Source organism: Pipistrellus kuhlii, unplaced genomic scaffold (assembly GCF_014108245.1).
Source record: "Pipistrellus kuhlii isolate mPipKuh1 unplaced genomic scaffold, mPipKuh1.p scaffold_m20_p_9, whole genome shotgun sequence".
Classification (NCBI taxonomy): domain Eukaryota; kingdom Metazoa; phylum Chordata; class Mammalia; order Chiroptera; family Vespertilionidae; genus Pipistrellus; species Pipistrellus kuhlii.
The window spans coordinates 42617189-42635775 of record NW_023425595.1 but is presented as its reverse complement, the minus strand read 5'-3'; the positions used below and the strand labels follow the sequence as shown (position 1 = coordinate 42635775).

The 18587-nt window shown below is 47.6% G+C and overlaps 1 protein-coding gene across 17 annotated transcripts in view; it reads left to right on the top strand.

The window, feature by feature from the left end:
- SYTL2 (synaptotagmin like 2) overlaps positions 1-18587 on the top strand; it is a 120021-nt gene that overhangs the window by 42255 nt on the left and 59179 nt on the right. For 16 of the 17 annotated variants that reach the window (XM_045578163.1, XM_036426770.2, XM_045578164.1 and 13 more), the window contains exon 2: positions 12224-12721. In XM_045578163.1, the coding sequence (XP_045434119.1) occupies positions 12621-12721 (101 nt within the window). In that variant the 5' untranslated portion in view covers positions 12224-12620. Of the gene's footprint in view, positions 1-1542; positions 1554-12223; positions 12722-18587 lie in introns of those variants that run through there. The other variant, XM_045578161.1, reaches the window with a different exon arrangement.

The following is an 18587-nucleotide window of genomic DNA, read 5'->3' as shown; positions in this document are numbered from 1 at the left end:
ATCAAGGAAGCAGAATTGGATGTGGGCTATAAATGTTGAACCAAGATGTCAAACACCTGACTTTTGCTTTTCTAAAACTGAGAAGATTTAGAAGAATTCCTGGTAACTTAAAAATTATATCCTCCCATCCAACCTCTTTACTGCTAAACCACCACCCCCAAATTTAGAATATTGTTTGGATCTCCTCAAAGGCCTGGTGGGAAGGATAGAGAGGTGCTTGCGGAAACCAAGAACTGGACTCCTTACAGTGGGGCGGAAGGTTAGGAGGTGGGAGACTGTGTCATGAAGAGAACAGGCGAAGCAGCAGCAGCAACACTCCAGCCTGCAGGCAGTGTGGGGAGGTGATGAAGTTAGTGATGGAGGAGATGCACTGTCCCCAGGGGTTTAGGAGCACATCTGTGTCCCACCCCATTTTATTTACATTTAGCGTCATGCTCACAGTAACCCTGTGACGTGCATCCCACATGGTAGGGACCAAGAAACAAACCAGTGTCCTTAGGACAGTGGTTGGCAAACTCATTAGTCAACAGAGCCAAATATCAACAGTAAAACAATTGAAATTTCTTTTGAGAGCCAAATTTTTTTAACTTAAACTATATAGGTAGGTACATTGTTATTAACTTAATTAGGGTACTCCTAAGCTGGCCTTTGCAAAAAAAACTCAAGGGGCCAAAGAGCTGCATGTGGCTCGAGAGCCACAGTTTGCTGGCCACTGCCTTAGAGGAGCTGCCCAAGAACTAGTAAAAGGTGAATCCCTTCCAATTGTTGACTCCAGAAATAGTGTGTTCCTCTCTGTGATCTCGCTCTTATGTCTGGGGTATAGAGCATGGATGTTGTAGGCACCTATGTCTGTTTCAAAATGTGTCTCCTTAGAGCAGAGGTGGGGAATGTCCGTCCCAAGGGCTGTGGAAGACCGAAGAAATCCTTTATCTGCCAAGGCATTAGGGGTGAGTTAATTAGATGTTTGAGCAAATACAGCAGGCTGATTTTTAAGTTGATCATTCTGTGTGGCCCCCAAATGATGTTATAAATATCCAAATGGCCCTTGGTGGACAAATGGTTCCCCAGCCCTGCTTTAGAGGATGGAGAGGAGCAAGGAGGAACTTGCCCAGGGTAGCATTTTGATGTCTCTTTGGGATAATTAATGGCCTGGCCAAAGGGATTTGAGCATGTCAGGGACTAGGGTGAGGCAAGGGAAGTGCCCTGGGCACAAAATCTGTGGAGACAAGGACATGCAAGCCTGACACTGCACATGGGCACCCTGAAAGTGGGTGTCTCCTTAAATTTTGTGCCCGAGGTGCCTCGCTTCCCTGAGGCTTCAGGGTGCCTCAGGTGTGGGTGCTATGCTGATAAAACCCTGCCTTCTTATTCTGAGTCCTTGTATTCTGCTTGGCTCACACCTAGGTCCTTGATTCAAGCAGGGGCCCTGAGGAGGAGAGGACCTTTGGTTCAGTGATCTCAATGCCTGCTGCACGTTGCAATAGGCAGTTAAAAAAAAATATCCCAGGTGGAGTCTAACCCCAGACCAGTTACATCAGAATAGCTGCAGGGAGGTGGAGGGTGAAGAGACCATTTAAAAAGCTTTTCAGGTGATTCAAATGTAGTGAGGCTTGGGAACCTCTGAGGTAGTACATTTGGAGAGAGTCCCTCACTCCTAGGCCGGATAGGAATGTACAGGACTGCATCCAAAGTGAGGCTTTATGCGGTCCTTGTAAAGTCTGAGTTGGAGCTAGCCACACTTCAGTTAACTTTATGATCCTAGGTTTAATACCAGCCTGGTTAATAAGTCCGTTGGTTCCTCCCCTCTTTCCCTCTGAATTTGAAACCTGGAAAATCACTAAATCTAGAATTCATCTGTAATGCCTGCTGTTGTCAGTGTGCTGGTTTCAGGGGTACTGGGAAATGCAGCCCAACGCATTGATTAGCTCATTTGCAAATCCTTATTTAGGTTGACATGGTATATGTCCCAAGAGATAAAGGTGGTTTCTTCTGAGTGTCCCAGCTTTCACATTCGGTAGTAGTTGTGTGACCTTAGGCCTTTGGTCTAACCCCATGGTCGGCTCTTTGGCCCCTTGAGTGTGGTGGCTCTTCCACAAAATACCATGGCCTGGGCGAGTCTATTTTGAAGACATGGCATTAGAAGAAGTTTTAAGTTTAAAAAATGTGGCTCTCAAAAGAAATTTCAATCGTCCTGTTAATATTTGGCTCTGTTGACTAATGAGTTTGCCGACCACTGCTCCAACCCCTCCGCATCTCAGCTGCCTCATCTGCACAAAGAACTAGTTATGACTCTGATTCAGCTATTACTTCATTTTTGTGTTGGCTCTTGTCACAGCTGGAAAGCAAATGGCATACACATGAATATGCTTCACTTGACAAATGGCTTGCCCTTTCACCAGTCAGCAGCCATTTCTGACCTGTTGGAATCCTTGGTAGCTGTGATTCCCAAACCTGGCCAAACAGTTGCATCATTTTAGCAAATGAAAATTCCTAGGTCTCAGCCTTGAGGGTCTGATGCCCAAGGTCTTGAGCAATCGGCGTCTGAGAATCTGCTGCTCATCCGCCAGAGTTGGATCCAAGCAGAAATGATACAATTAAAGTGGCGGAACTCCCAATTTAGGTAGCACTATAGAGTATACAGTATACAGAGATCCCATCCCTTCTAGGAAGCCCTTCCTGGCCCTGGGGACTACATTGATTGTCCCCTCTCCTCCCCGCCCCTGTTAAAAGTTTTATGGCACTCTGCTCTTCTGCTTTGTAGGACTTCTCGGGCGGTTTCACACCTGCCCTCCTTCCCAGCATCTAACTCCTTTCCTCATCAGAACTTCGGGGCACACAACTGACCCTCTTCCAGAATTGCAATCTGGGACTGTGGAGGATGTTGCCGAGAGCAGAGGAGGTCTCTCTCAGACTCTGTGAACTTAGGCGAGGCTCGTGGGGCTCCCCAAGCTGGGACACCAGTAAGGAGCCCATGCATAGAGTGGCTTTTACGGCAGCTCCAGCAATGGCAGAAGAACCTTGTTCTACTGTGTCTTAAAGCTCCTTCTTGATATGCGGCCAGAGCTATGCCATCCCTTCTGTAGACGGTCATCTTCTTTTAGAAGTGATTTGAGTTTTCAGCCCAGGTGGGAAGTTTAGAGTCAATTTTCAGCTGCTTGTTATCCTAGCACCTACCTTCCTTCCTTCCTTCCTTCCTTCCTTCCTTCCTTCCTTCCTTCCTTCCTTCCTTCCTTCCTTCCTTCTTTTCTTCCTTTCCTTTCTTTCTTTCCTTCCTTTCCTTCCTTTCTTTCCTTCCTTTCTTTCTCTCTTTCTTCTTTCTTTCTTTCTTTCTTTCTTTCTTTCTTTCTTTCTTTCTTTCTTTCTTTCTTTCTTTCTTTCTTTCTTTCTTTCTTTCTTTCTTTCTTGTTTTTATCTTTTGGATAAAAACTAAGAAAATATAGATAAAAAGGGTAGATTTTATAGAGATTAGAAAATGTGTGAAATTTAGGTTCAAATGTCCCCTCTTGGCATTTTATGCCCCTTGAGTTTAGACCCAGGTACTGTTTCCCCATTCATAGCTTGTACTTCAGTTATTAGCCTTCTTTTTGAGCATCTTTGTGGTTTCATAGCCCATTGCTCTTGGCCAGAATGCCCACTTGCATCTCTGCTTTAGCCTTCCAGGCTCACTGTGTTTTCTCCCTTTCTTAAATCCCTCTGCCTCCAACTCTTGGTGCATGCTTCCTCTCCCAGTACTTAACATAGTACTGGTCTGAGGGTTGGTTGTGAAAAATACCATCTTCCTCAAATGGCCTATTATCTTGCCCTTGGTTGGGGCTTGATTGAAATATTTGATTCCCATGGATACCATATTCTAAAGTTGAGCCTTAAGAATGGCAAAAAAAAATGAACTTTTCAGAAATCTCAGGCAGCAATTTTCAACCAGTATGTTGCAAAAATTTTTATTTATTTTTATTTATTTTTTTTTTAATTTTAAATCAATCTTTATTGTTCATATTATTACAAAGGTTCCTCATTTCTTCCCCCCTCCACCAGGTTCCCACCCCATCCTCCGCCCCCTCCCCATCCCCCATTGTCCTCATCCATAGGTGCACAGTTTATATTCAGTCTCTTCCTCCCTCCCTTTCCCCGATAGTAAATCCCTTTTCAGATAGTAAATCAGTTACTTAGCATTTTCTCATTTCAATAATACCTCCACATGCCCAATGATATAGTTCACACAAAAGACATTTCCAAATAGGTCAACCAGCCTCATCCAGGCCCCACCCAAGGCACTCACAGATCAACACCCCAGCGCTATACTAACTCAACACATCCAGATCTAAGCCTTCATCACTTGATTCAGCAGACCCTCAAGTTCCCACAAAAGTTTCCAGCCATCTCTGAGAGGCAGCCTTGGGGCAGGGGCAGGCGAGGAGCGAGCTGTTCCGGGCCTGGCTGCTCCAGGACTGGCCTCTGTTGCTCTGGTTCGTTCCACAACCAGCTGCTCCGGGTCTGGTCACTGCTGCTCCTGACCTAGTTGCTCTGGACGTGGCTGCTGCTGCTCCGGGCCTGGCCGCACCCGACCCGGCTGCTCCAGGCCTGGCTGCTCCCAGCCTGGCAGCCGCTGCTCCGGGCTTGGCCGCTCCCAGCCTGGCAGCTGCTGCTCTGGGCCTGGCCGCACCAGACCCAGCTGCTCCGGGCCTGGCCGCTCCCAGCCTGGCAGCTGCTACTCCGGGCCTGGCTGCTCCCAGCCTGGCAGCCGCTGCTCCGGGCCTGGCCACACCAGACTCGGCTGCTCCAGGCCTGGCCGCTCCTAGCCTGGCAGCCGCTGCTCCGGGCCTGGCCACACCATGTTGCAAGAATTTTTAAAAGATGCAATACCTGACTATTTAGTCAGGGGCACTGACCTCTTTTCCCTTAGATTGTCACATAAAAAAAAAAAAATGACATCTAACAATGGCAGTCTGGTGTGAATGAATCAAAATTATACCTATTCTTTTTTTGTCAGATTGGCAAATAAATATACTTTTTGGTATGTCACAGAATTTTGATAATTAGTTTGTATATGCCATGAGATGAAAAGGGTTGAAAATCACTGCTCTAAGGACATTATCATTAGGTTTGAATTATCAATGAGATTGAGGGGAAGGGGGAGTTCTCACATATAAGCAGTCTTGTCCCTGTACTTAGTTTGGGATCACCAAGTCAGTCTATGGGAAGCATTAGCCATGAGCCGCCTCAGCCTGGGCTAGAGGAGTGGAATGTATTAGAAAAACCGCCTTCAGAAGAATCCTCACAAATATGAAAGCTTTGTTTCTTGATGTTGCCTATCAGTTTTGATAGTTTAGTTGTTTCTCAATCAAAAAATAAAATGAAACAGTGGATAACAAACTTTTTCTTTCCTATTCCACCTATATTCTTTCATTTATTCTTTTCTTCATAGGTTCAGTTTGTTTTATTTCTTCACTCAACTCACTGTTGTTGTTTTGTGTGTGTATGTGTGTGTGTGTGTGTGAGAGAGAGAGAGAAAGAGAACTACTTTAAACCAGTCACTAGACAATGCACTATTCTTTCTCCACTAAGCTAAGTAACATATTAGGTTGAGTAATGTGCATGTGCATGTTTTTTCTTTTTTCTTTTTTTAAAATTGATTTTGAGAGCGAAGGAGGAAAAGAGAGAGAGAGAGAGAGAGAGAGAGAGAGAGAGAGAGAGAGAGAGAGAGAGAGAGAGAGAGAGGGAGAGAGACATTGATTTGTTGTTCCACTTATTTGTGTTTTCATTGGTTGATTCTTGTATGTGCTCTGATTGGAGACTGATCCTGCAACCTTGGTGTATCGGGACAACACTAATCAGCTGAGCTACCCGGGCAGGGCTATATGGTTTTTAACAGAGTGATAGAAGCCCCGAGCATGCAGAAACAAGAAAATATTCATACAACATTGTTTTCTGACAGTGCTGTGGACAAAGTTTGCCACTTACAGAACCCATTTCCAGATAAGCATACAACAAAACATTCTGATTGAATGTAAACATATAAAAGCGTTTTCCTTAGTAATAGTTTCTGGTTCCAGGGATCGCTCCCAGGGCGCATGTTGACACAGGCACCCCATTTTTTGTCTATCCCATGCTTATCCTTCCCTCCTCCCCCCTCCCCCCCAGGTCTGTCCATAAAACAAACACAAAGGCCCAGTCATTTTCCTATTCCTAACAAGTTGTGCGTGGCAGAGCATGCCTGGCGTTGAGGCCCAGGCATGGTGCCCATAGGAGATGGCAAAAGAAAGAAGGAACAGAAGGAGGAACAGCAGGGGGAAAGAACCAGCCTGGGCACCAGAAACCTGATTCTCATCTCATCTTTGTCTCTAACCCTGGGAGTTCTCTGAGGATAAGGGGGGTGGCGATGTAGTGCAGATTAAAACCGGTGGCATTAGAGCTTACAGCCCTGCGTTGGAATCCTGCTCTGGTTGAGCAACTGCAGACAAGTTATTTCACTCCTCGATCCCGGGGTGGGCTGCACGGTGTGGTCAGGGGGAGTCAGTGGGATTACGCGTGTGAAGCACCACCTGCTCAGTTTTCAGTCCAGAGAAAAATGACCAAGATCATGAGGGTCTCGTGAAGCATCATGTGAGGAACAGCTGAGGGAAAGAGGAAGTTCATCTTAACCCTCACAAAGGAGGCTCGGACAGCATGGAAGCCTCCTTCCTTTTAAATTATTGTGTGAAAGGGAGCGTGAGCTGCGGCTGCCAGGGCAGACCGGAGGCAAAGGGTGCAAATTACAGGCAAGTTCAACCATGTGCAAACAGAGCTTGAGAAGTAGAGGGGAACCTGCCACTCCGGGCACAGATGCCCGGGCAGTGTGGCCTGGTGGTCTGCTGCCCACCAGCTCAGTATGAGGCAGGGAAGGGGTGAGCAAAGGTCCTCTGATCATCTCACTCTGCTCGTGCCTTCCAAGGCTTTTCCCGAACCATCTGTGGGTTATTCCACGGATCCTTTGATGCCTCTGGGATCTGGGAAGATTCCAGAGCATCTGGCTTTGGGTGTGATGCTTTGCCACTGCTGGGCGTGAGCCTCTTCATGGATCAGACCGTATGAGTGCAGTGCCCTTCTCCACATCCCATCCCAACTCAGACGTATTTGCTCCTGCTCTCCTGCCGCCTCCCAGATTTTTCTCTCAAACCTTCATTCTTGATGTCACGGGGCTGTCAGAACAGTTTGCTTCGCTTCTGAAAACCTCATCATGTGAGAGTCACTGCTTACCCACGTTTTCCTCCCCCTTCGTTGGGTCTGAGGCTTTGGCACCACAGCAGCCGTCTGGGAGCGGAGAGGGTGCCATCTGGCCTCCTGGCAGTGGGGTGAGTGGGGGAGCGCATGCATTGGCTCCTCAGGTTTTATCCTGGGTTTGGTCAGGCAGAGTGAGTGGGATTGGCGCTATAAGCCTCGCTCTTCTCTCTGCTGCCATCAGAAGCAAGTGCCAATGGCCTGGGGCCTTGGTTTCTTTCTCCGGGTTCACTTCTGCATGGTGGACTGGGGGAAGAGTATTGCCTTTTATGGACGTGGTGTGGCAGGGCTGACGCATGGAAACCCAAATAAGCACAGTGTGCATTTGGAACCTTCAAATTTCCCTTTTGTGCTGCTGCTCCAACTGCTGCTCATCCCTCATTTGTCCTTGTTGGTGCCCTGGCTTCTCCCCAGAGCTTCACAGTAATGAGGAGGGGGAAGTAGGAGTGAATATACCCATTTTCTGGGGGAGAAAACTGAGACCACACTGTCACACAAAGGACCTGGAGCTGGAACTTGATGCATAATGTGGACCTGGTGTTTTTTGTTTGTTTGTTTGTTTTTTAAATATATTTTTATTGATTTTTTACAGAGAGGAAGAGAGAGGGATAGAGAGTTAGAAACATCGATGAGAGAAACACCGATAAGCTGCCTCCTGCACACCCATTACCGTGCAACCACGGTACATGCCCTTGGCCGGAATCGAACCTGGGACCCCTCAGTCTGCAGGCTGACGCTCTATCCACTGAGCCTAACCGGTTTCAGCTTTTTTTTAATTTTTTATTGTTAAGGGGACTTGTGTTCATGTGTTAAATACTTGAATGCCCAGTGGGAACAAGGCATGGGGCCAGGTGCTGAAGACAGCAAGCACTCAGAGGCCCAGGCCTTGCTCATAAACTTGTGAGGGGCAAACAGGCATAGATGGGGGTTTGAAGCAGCGTGAGGCACCCTCACTGAGGAAGTCAGTGCTAAGGAGCACACAGGAGGGACACCCAACCTGGCCTTGAGAGGTAAGGGAAGGCTTTTGCACAATAAGTGGCCTCTAACTTGAGATTCAAGAGGCATTAGCTCAACAAAGGCATTTCAGGTGGAAGGGGGGGCCTAGCTGCCAAAGGAGCTGACAAAGCCCAGTGGCTGGGCCTAAGGAGAGGCGATGGGGGACAAAGCAGCCCCAGTTCATGTTGAGTCCCACAGGCCACGGTAAGGGCGCTGAGCCTTAGAGGCAGTGGGAAGTTGCTGAAGTGTTTGAAGCATAGAATACGGCTCGTTCAGATTTTTTTGTGGGGAAATCACACAGCAGCATGCAGAAGAGGCATGGGACAGAGAGCTGAGCCTAAAGACGCCTTTTTGCTCACACTGGTGCTACTCCTGTGCGTACATCAGGAATCCCTGTGGCCAAAATCCCTCCCTCCCAGTTTTCGCACTGAGGTTGCACCCATGCTGACTGCCAGCTGTGGGCCAGTGACTCTTTGATGCCTAAGCAGAGAACGAGGTCCACAGCCAGCCGGGAGAGTTGGTCCTGTGTGGAGGGGGAGTAAATGAGATGTCAGCATTGGGGTGGCGAAATCTGACAGAACCACTAGCAGACGCCAGCCCCACTGAGCACAAGCTTGTGGCACACCTCCCTGAGCCTTGCTCTCCTCCTTTGAAAACCACAGATAACACAATTCCTGCCCAGATCTTGAGGAGCCTATGGGATGATGTATGTAAGGTGCCGTGCACACAGGAGGCGGCCAGTAAATATTTATTCTCTCTTTTTCCCCTCCCCTTCCTCTCTTGGGGCTGCTTTGTATCAGGGAAAAAGCCAGAGATCGTACGGCCTGTACAGAACCTAACACAGCTGATCTGTTTCCTTTCTGACTTGCTTCGTCCTGTCTTCCTGGCCCGTCAGAGAGTTCAACACTGGCCTCCATGGGGGTTCCCAACCACACCTGACACCCTCCCACCGCAGGGCCTGGATACCTGCGTGGCTTGTTTTTTCATCTCCCAAGTTTTTGTCCAAAGGTCATTTTCTCAGGGAGACCCCACCAAAGTTATTGAGTTTGAACATTGCCTCCTGCAACTAGCATGTGAGCGCCCCAAAAGACAGGAAGTTTATTTCTGTTTTACTGATTGTGTTTCTTTACTGTTTAGAACAGTGTCGGGCACAAAAGGCTCTCAATGAATGTGTGTTGAGTGGATGAAATGTTCGATTAGTTCCTGTTATGGATTACACCCCGGATATTGGGAATCAGGGAGCACCTGGCACCGAAGAGCTCCCGATAGCCATCTGAGGGCTGGCTCTCCTGCCACCTGGCTGCTCAGTTAAGAGCCAAGGATTCTAGCCCTTTGTTTGTAAAATGAGGATATTGCTCTCTGTCTTGATAAATGCTTATTTTTAGGAAAACGTTTAACCCTTAGAAGCTTTTACACAGAAGCACTGCTTTGCTTATAGTTCCGCCCGAAGGTGTGGAAGCCAGCATTTCCCCCTTTAGCACCCTGCCCGTTAACACTGCTGGACAACCTCAGTAGTTTTTCCCTTTTGTTCTCTTCCTGACCTCCTGCCCCTGTGTTGAATTTAACAACAATCTCCCACTGAACCACAGGGCGAGCAGTGTAATACCTCATCAGGGACGTGGTTCCCAGGATGTGGCCTGAATCCACTTCCTTGCCAGCCTTTGAGATCTAAGGAAGTTACTGGGCATGAAAGAAAGCTATTGTGCATGAAATAATCCAGGTAGCTAGCCCCTGGTGGAGTTCTGTCTTTGCATTAGGTCTTCATCCATTTACTTGTTCCCTTATGTATTCGTATTGACTCACAGTCAAATGGGAGAGACTAAAGGAAGACAAGTAATTACAGCAGTGGAGGTATATAAGTGGAGAAGAAGTCAAAAACAGTATTGTCCTGGATGGTTAGGCTCAGTAGAAAGAGCATCGGTCCGCAGACTAAAGGATCCCAGGTTCGATTCCAGTCAAGGGCATGGACCTTGTTCAGATGTCCAGGGAGGAGGCAACCAATCTATGTGTCTCTCACATAGATGTTTCTCTCTCTCTGTCTATCCCTCTCCCACTCTAAAATAAATAAAAACAAAACAAAACAAAAATATATGTAGCAACCCCAAACTTCAGTGGCTTTCAACAAGTATTTATTTCTTACTTCGATAGCTACAGGTCAGCTGGGGTGACCCTGCTTCAGGAGGGTCAGGTTCTGGTCTGTCCTTGTATCTTTCTTTCTGGGAAAGATAGCTATTTGGGCAAGCTCTTCTTGTGGCATATGCTGGAGCATAAGAAGCAGAGCCAGAGTATTCATCCCTACTTGCCTGATGTTGGGTGTGGCCTATGCTTATTTCTCATTTGTAACATTCATTGGCCACAGTAAGTCACAGGCCACGCCCATCATCAGGCAAGTGGGGATGAATACTCTGCTCGCTTTACTAGCAATATGGTTGTGTAGTTCTACGTCAGGAAGGGAATGAAGAGTTAGGAAGTTCAGGAAGGCTTCCTGGAGGTGAAGATTTTCATCTTGAAGGTTGAATAGTTTTCAAGATGAACAGCAGACAAATGCATGCAAAATGAAAAAGAGAGAGAGAGAGAGAGAGAGAGAGAGAGAGAGAGAGAGAGAGAGAGAGAGAGAGAGAGAGAGAGAGAGAGGGAGGATGAAGTATTGTCTTACTATTTATCTGAGCATTCTCTGGGCATTTTGTAAAAAGATGCAGAAAATAAAACAAAGGTCTTCGAAGTACCTGTCCATGAAGGCCAAACTTCATGGGGGAGCTAGCAAACAGTTCAAAAGAGAAAAGAGAAGCGTACAACTGAGTGCACTCTCACTCAGCTGGATGAAACAAAAGAGTGAATTCAGAAAGGAAACCAGGATGTAGTTTTAGTAGCTCTTTTTGGTACAGGATGCAAGGTATGTGCTATTTCATTTGGTCCTGCTGTCAAGTACAGTGAGAGAACCAGAGCCTCACAGTGGGAGGTAACTTGCCTAATGGTTGGTAGCTAACAAGTGATGGAGGGGGTAGTTTCCAGTAGTTGCCCAAACAAAGAGCCCATACTCATAAAAATCACTCACTAGTGTACACACTCCATTTTATTCTCAAGTGAGGCTACTTTAAAACATACTGAACACCTGGTTTTTAGCATCCACTGTATGGGAGCACTGCGTTTGGTAAAAGGGCCCCAGTCCTGGAGTTGGTCATCTCTGAAGTCCTGGCTGGTTGGTGCATTCTTCAGATCTCACCTTCTTCTCATTGCACGCGGGACAAATTGTTAAAAATTGGGACTGTCCCGCCGAAAGTGGGACGTCTGGTCACCTTATTTAAGATGCTTCTGAGAAAATCAGATTCTTGCCCGTTGTCCTACTTTAAAATGCTCACTTTGGATGGTAGGGTATTTTGAAATTCTGCTTCTTTCTTTCTCCCAATTTACATACACCTACCAGTAAGTGTTCTTCAAGCTCAGAAAGGAAGGGAAACAAGCTTGATGAGATGCTCCAGGCCCAGCAAAGATTAGGGGCAGGACTAGGTGAAAAGTGAAATTCCCACTGCTTTGCAAACTACCTCTACCTGATTTTAGCTCTCCTGTCCTTACAGAGCACAGATGTCCTCCTGTGGGACATTCCTACTCATGGAGAAGGGAGCGTTTGGGAATTTTCATTTCTAATCTCTTACCCACAGTCCCTTGGAAGCTGGAATCATGTCTTCCTGGTCTTGCCGACTCTTACTGTGACTTTTCAGCCAAGTGTCCCACGGGCTTGAGAACCAGACCCTTGGCTCCTACATCCCTTTCCTCGGTGGCTGGTGAATGCAGGAGGTGGCCCGGCATTGAGTAGAAGCGTGTTTCATGACCCATTTGCCATTTGCCCGGGAAGCCAGCAGAACTGGTTTCCCTGATCTCAGAGACCATCTCACACCCCCAGGCATGTTTGAAATCTTGTAGTCAAGAGCAACGCTTATAGGAATGACCTTGCACTGATATTTCCTGTCTCCAGCTTCCCCAGGTCGGTGGTGCTCAGATGCTGTGGACACTCTGGAGCTGGTGACGAGGACTGAAGGAGAACAGACTGGTCCGGAGAAGGGGCGTGAGTGGAAATGCCGCTGTGGGCCCCAGTGACCTGCCAGGCAAGGAATGCAGCTTCCTTCTGAGAGCCTCCTCTCCACGTCGCCCCTCAGGCCACTCCTGCCTCCCTGGAAGGGGCACTTGGGGTTTTGCAATTGGCCGCCTAAAACTTGTGCTGAGCCAAGACAGGACTTTTGCTGCGGAGCTGAGCAAGACATCATTACATTTCGCTTTTGCATCTTTTAATCATCGGGCTCCGGTCAGAGTTGTTTAGCCTGGAGAACCTCGAGCTGGATTTGTGACTCTAATTTTTGCACACGCCTTTCAAAATGATCGACCTAAGCTTCCTGACAGAGGAGGAGCAGGAGGCCATCATGAAGGTCCTGCAGCGGGATGCTGCCCTGAAGAGGGTTGAGGATGAGAGAGTCAGGTAATGAGCCCCAGAGGTCCTCCAGGGAGGGGAATGGAGGGCTGGTTCCTAGGATGAGACACTTTGTTGTTTTTTTCTGCCACAACCACAAGTGGTAGTTCTGATTTGGAGCCTGAATTTATAGGTTCCAATTTTAGGTTTACTTCCTGCATGGAGCTTTTTCCTCCCGGGTATCTCTTAATTTATCCCACAGGGCTCCTGCCAGAAAGAAAATCTTGATTCAAAACCGAACTAAATTCCTTGAACTTTTTAAACACTGAATTAAAACTAAAATAAATACAACACATGCATCTGCATCCACATATATGGGTATGTGTATGTTTATATCTGTGTGTGTGTGTGTGCGTGTGTGTGTGTGTGTGTGTGTGTGTGTAATATACTTTTTAAAACTGAATTATAAACCAAACTAGAAATATTTGAAATTGATGCAAAAAAAAAAAAGAAAAGAAATTGAGAAGTAGCTCACATTCCTGCATACTTTCAGAAAAGTTCAAGTTGGTTTCAAGAGCAATTAAAATTAGCCCTGCGGGCGCCAGCTTTTCATTTGTGTCCCACAAGGAGGCGGGGCCGCTGTGACACACTGTCCTTGTTGGGAGGAGCCCAAAGGGTCCACGTCAACATTTCTGCCACTTTCACTCACCCACGTGGTGGAGGGAGCCGTCTCGAGCCCAGGGCCTGCAATCTTGGGCTTTGGAGGCAGCGGAAGGCTTCCCGATGTGGGTTAGTATTAACTGCAGGATCCCCATCTCAGTAGTGTTCTTATTTGCTGGCCCACAAGGATCGTGAATAATGGATTTAGTCACATCATTTCCCCATATTCGACCCTGACTGATGTGATGCTTTATCAGTGAACACGCTGAAGTCACTTAGGCACTCCAGAGTGTCTGACTATGGCCATCACCACTAATTCACATATAGACAGTGACTAACGAATTGCAAAGGGATTGCACGCCCATTCTTTTTCCTGAGCTCACAGCACTCTTACGCAGTTGGGGGATGTGGGAGGCTCTAATTTCACCCACTCTGGTGTGTGAGGAAATTGACTTTGAGACAGGTCAGGTGACTTGCTCTCGCTCATTCAGTCCATAGGTGTCCAAAGTGAGAATCAAATCCTGGTCTTCAGGTGCCCATTCCCTAACTCTACCTCCTCGTCCTGAGAGAGCAATAGCAGACAGGCCATCCCGGGGCCTGGCCATGGAAAAGGGGTGGTGTCTTGGTGTGAGGTAGCACACTGAACAGTGATGGTGACAGGAGGTGGCTGTAGGTAGTGGAGATCATGAGAATGGGGTTCGTTCTTTGTCATACTCCTCCCCCCAGTCCCCTAGATGGGCCACTGCTCCCCTTTCTCAGCAGGAAGCTTGAGCTGTTTCCCCAGAAGGGGAGGGAGGTTTACTAGCACACTGATCAGCCATCAGAGCCTCTTGGTAGCATTAATGCGGTACCCACTCACTGTTCATAAAGTTCTTTCATGAATGTTATCCTCATGTGACAGCAACCTGAGTGGTAGCCAGGTGGTACTGTTACACCCCTTTTATTTTATCATTTTAAAAATTGTATCTTTATTGATGAAAGTATTACACATGTCCCCTTTTTTTCACCCCCATTGACCTCCTTCACCTTGGCTCCTCTCCCCCAGGCCTTCATCACACTATTGTCCGTGTCTATGGGTTGTGCACATCTATATATATAAAAAGCCAATGGCCTGAATGACCAGTCACTATGACGCCCACTGCAGCTGGCATATTGATCTAACTAATGGGGGACCCCTCTTCCCAGCCGGCCCTGGTCCTGATTGGCCTCTCCCACCCTGATCAAGAGCAGAGTGGTCGGCCACCCCCATGGTACTTCCCTCTGGCTGGCCCTGCCCCTGATAGGCCCCCACCACCCTGATTGGCCCACAGCCCCTCCCCCTGGCCAGCCATGTCCTGATCACCCCCCACCCACCCACCCACCCAATAGGAGGAAGGGCCAGCCAGCCAACCTCCTGCAGCCTCTCCTCCCAACCAGCCCTGCCCCCAATGAGTCCACACCTGGATCAGCCCATGGCCCCTCCCCTCAGTCAGCTCTGCCCATCCACTCACCCACCCACTCTGATCAGGTAAAGGACTGGGACCTACCCTTGGCCCTGCCCCTAGGCCACTGGTCCCCATCAACCCCCCAACCCCATTTGGGGGTGGGACCACCTGGCTCACTGCCTAAAGACCCTCCTCATGGCTGGCCTTCACCCCCCACCACCTTTATCAGCCCACAGCCCCTTCCTCAAGCCAGCTCCACTCCTGATCCCCTCCCCCACCAATCAGGAATGGGACCAGTCAGCCTACCGCTCACAGCCCCTCCCCATGGCTGGCCATGCCCCCAATCAGCCCTCCCACCTCAATTGGGGATGGGCCCACTGGCCAATCGCTCATAGCCACTCCTTCCAGCCAGCCTAGCCCTAATTGGCCCTAATCAAGGGCCAGGCCAACTGGACCCCACCCGTACACGAATTCATGCACTGGGCCTCTAGTATGCATATAAGTTCTTTGGTGAATCTCTTCCCACCCCCACCCTTCCCTCTTGAGAATCATCAGCCTGTTGCATGCTTCCATGTCTCTGGATCTATTTTGTCATTTTATTTTAGAAGTAAGGGAAGGGGCAGCACAGAGAAAATATTAGTTGATTCTTAAAGCATACTAGCAAGAGGGAATTCTGTTGGTCTCTCAGAAGACAAGATGGAGAAAGCTGCAGATCCTCCTACTTCAGGAAGCCTGAATTGTGAATATTGGATTGCTGCAAGTTCCTTCCATTCCTTCTACTTCCACGGTGTTAGGTGTGGTCTGCAATTCTGATTCCTCTATCTACCCAGTCACTTTGCAAGAGAGATTTGTTCTCCCTGCCCCTCCCCCACCTTCTGTATTTTCTTGGCCCCTGGAATTCCAGTCTGCTGAGTCTTCCATGTAGCTCTGTGATTCTGTGTGTGTAGAGTGGAGGTGGGCACCTGCAATAGTTGATGAAAATATCCTCAACAATGCAGAGTTATGCCCAGGCCTTGTAAGGGGCATGAGTGTGGGGCCTCTGGCACCAACCTATCTATGGCTACAGCAGAAATACTGAGCCCTTTATAGCAGTGGGTTTGCAGACCCTCCTTCCGTCCCAGTAGCTGCTACTGGTGCTGCCCTTGATTTTTGTTTTTCAAAACTGATTCCAAGGAAGAAGAAAGAAGGCTTGGAACCTGGTGTGAGCCAAGCCCTGTCTATCACCACCATTCTGGGGGACTTCTTGGTCAGGTCCATGTCACCTAGGCCATGGGCAGGTCCAGGACTCTGGGCCTGGGGAGGAGTGATGTTGTGCAGGGGGAGCAGGTGGACACCAGCCCATAGCCTGTGGGCACTGAAAGAGGCCCAACCGATGGCCTACTCCACACAAGAGGAATCATGCTCTGATCCCCTCTTTCCTTTGGGACTGAAGAGACTTGTGAGGATGGTTCTGTGGTTGTTTTGTACCTTGGCTGGCAGAACCAGAACCAGAACTAGGTCTCTGGTTTGTGTGTTTTTTTAAAGTTGATTTTTAGAGAAAGAGGAAGGGGGGGGGGGGAGGAAGAGAGAGAGAGAGAGAGAGAGAGAGAGAGAGAGAGAGAGAGAGAGGAACATTGATTGGTTATCTCCTATAGTACATGCCCTGACCAGGATGGACCCCACAACCTAGATATGTGCCCTGACTGGGAATTGAACCCATAACTTTTTGGTGTATGGGCTAAGCGTCTAGTTTCTGAAAATACTATTCAATAGGCTTTTGTTTTCCAGGCCCCTCACCATCCACCAGCTGTTTGTTTTTGACTCTTCCATCAGAGTTACAGCTTGACAGTTCTGGAAAGGATTTTTTTTTTTTTTTTTTTTTTTTTTTTTTTTTTTTTTTGTCCATATCAGTCACTTTATAGATAAAGAAGGTAAAGCAGAGAGGGGAAGTGATTTGCCCAGGGTCACACAGCTAGTCAGTGCCAAAGCCATAATAAAAGTTTTTAGACCAGTGCTGTTCCCTCTGCCCCGTACTGTTCATTGCTATTATTCTTTCAGAAGAACAGTAAGGGTTTCATCATGACACAAGGAAAGAACTTACCTACTTGAACTTTGGAGTCAGAACCAACTATTCTCACCACTGATCAACTATGGTTTATTGGGCAAATTATTTGACTTCTCTTGGCCTCAACTCAGAGATTGGGATCGACCATAGTACCAAAGTTAAAGGGTTAAAACCAGGATTAAGTAAAATAATTCTTAATCTTCTTAGCTCATAATTGGTGATGAATATGTTTTAGCTATAGGCCCAGTGTACAAAATTCATGCATGGGAGTGAGAGGGGGGTCCCTCAGCCCAGCCTGCACCCTCTCCAATCTGGAATCCCTCTCACAATCCAGGATTGCTGGCTCCCAACTGCTCGCCTGCCTACCTTCCTTCCTGATTGCCCCTAACCACTTCTGCCTGTCAGCCTGATCACTCCTAACCACTCCCATGACAGCCTGATTGATGTCTAACTGCTCCCCTACCAGCCCGTTTGCCCCAACTTCCCTCCTCTGCTGACCTAATCACCCCTAACTGCCCTCTCCTGCAGGGTTGATCGCCCCAACTGCCCTTCCTTGCAGGCCTGGTGCCTCCCAATTGCCCTCCCCTGCTTGCCTGATCACCCAAAATTGCCCTCCCTTGCAGGCCTGGTCCCTCCCAACTGCTCTCTCCTGCTGGCCATCTTGTGTCCATATAAGGGCAGGATTTTTGATCACATGGGGGCAGCCATCTTGTGTGTTGGAGTGATGGTCAATCTGAATATTACTCTTTTATTAGATAAGATAGAGGCCTGGTGCATTGGTGAGGGCTGGCTGATTTGCCCTAAAGGGTGTCCCGGATCAGGGTGAGGATTCCCTTGGGATGTGGGGTAGCCTGGGCAAGGGCCTGTGGTAGTTTGTAGGCTGCCACACCCCCAGCAACCCAAACAGAGGCCCTGGTATCTGGAATTTATTTATCTTGTACAATTGAAATTTTGTAGCCTAAAGCGGAGCCAAGCCCCCCTTGCTCAGTAGCCAGCAGCTATTTCTGTTTGGATTTGTTTACCTTCTATAATTGAAACTTTGTAGACTTGAGTGGAGGCTTAGGCCAGCAAGGGCAGGTGGAAAGCTTGGCTTGTTCCATTGCCTGGGAAATCCAAACTTCCCTCCTACTCTCTGTGGCCGTAGCCATCTTGGTTGAGTTTATTTGCATATTCACTCTGATTGGCTGGTGGGCATGGCTTGGGGTGTCACAGAATGATGGTTAATTTGCATATTACTCTTTTATTAGCTAGGATTCCCTTTCACTGCTACCCCTTACCTCTGAAAAAGGACAGAAGTCTCTGGTTAGTAGTCTGATTCCTTAGGAGGAAATTATTCCTAAAAACTCTCAATTATAAAATAATGCAGTGAAATTTAAGTGAGTACCTCTTAAGTATGGGGAACTGCTCTGCACAAAGATATGAAGATAATTCTAGGATGACTGAAACTGGTTTCAGTCCTCAAGGAATTTACCATGTAATGGCCTTTATATATTCAATAGATTGTCAATTGCAAAGTTAAAATCTCAACTTTGTTTCCCTACAGATGATTTTTATAATGTCCCAGTCATTCTGATTGATATATGGCTTCAGAAATTAAATTATGTAATTATAATATTAGCTTAAGTAAAACATTAAAAAGTCAAACCTGTCTCTAGCATTGAGACAGACCTTCCAATGCTAACTGGTTATAGGCTTTGGAGTATAATCCTCCTATAGCCATGAGGACATCACTGATGCATGTCCTCATTAAAACCAGACTCTGCCTCAGAATCCTTTTCCCTATGGTCCTAGATGAGATTTGGCATTC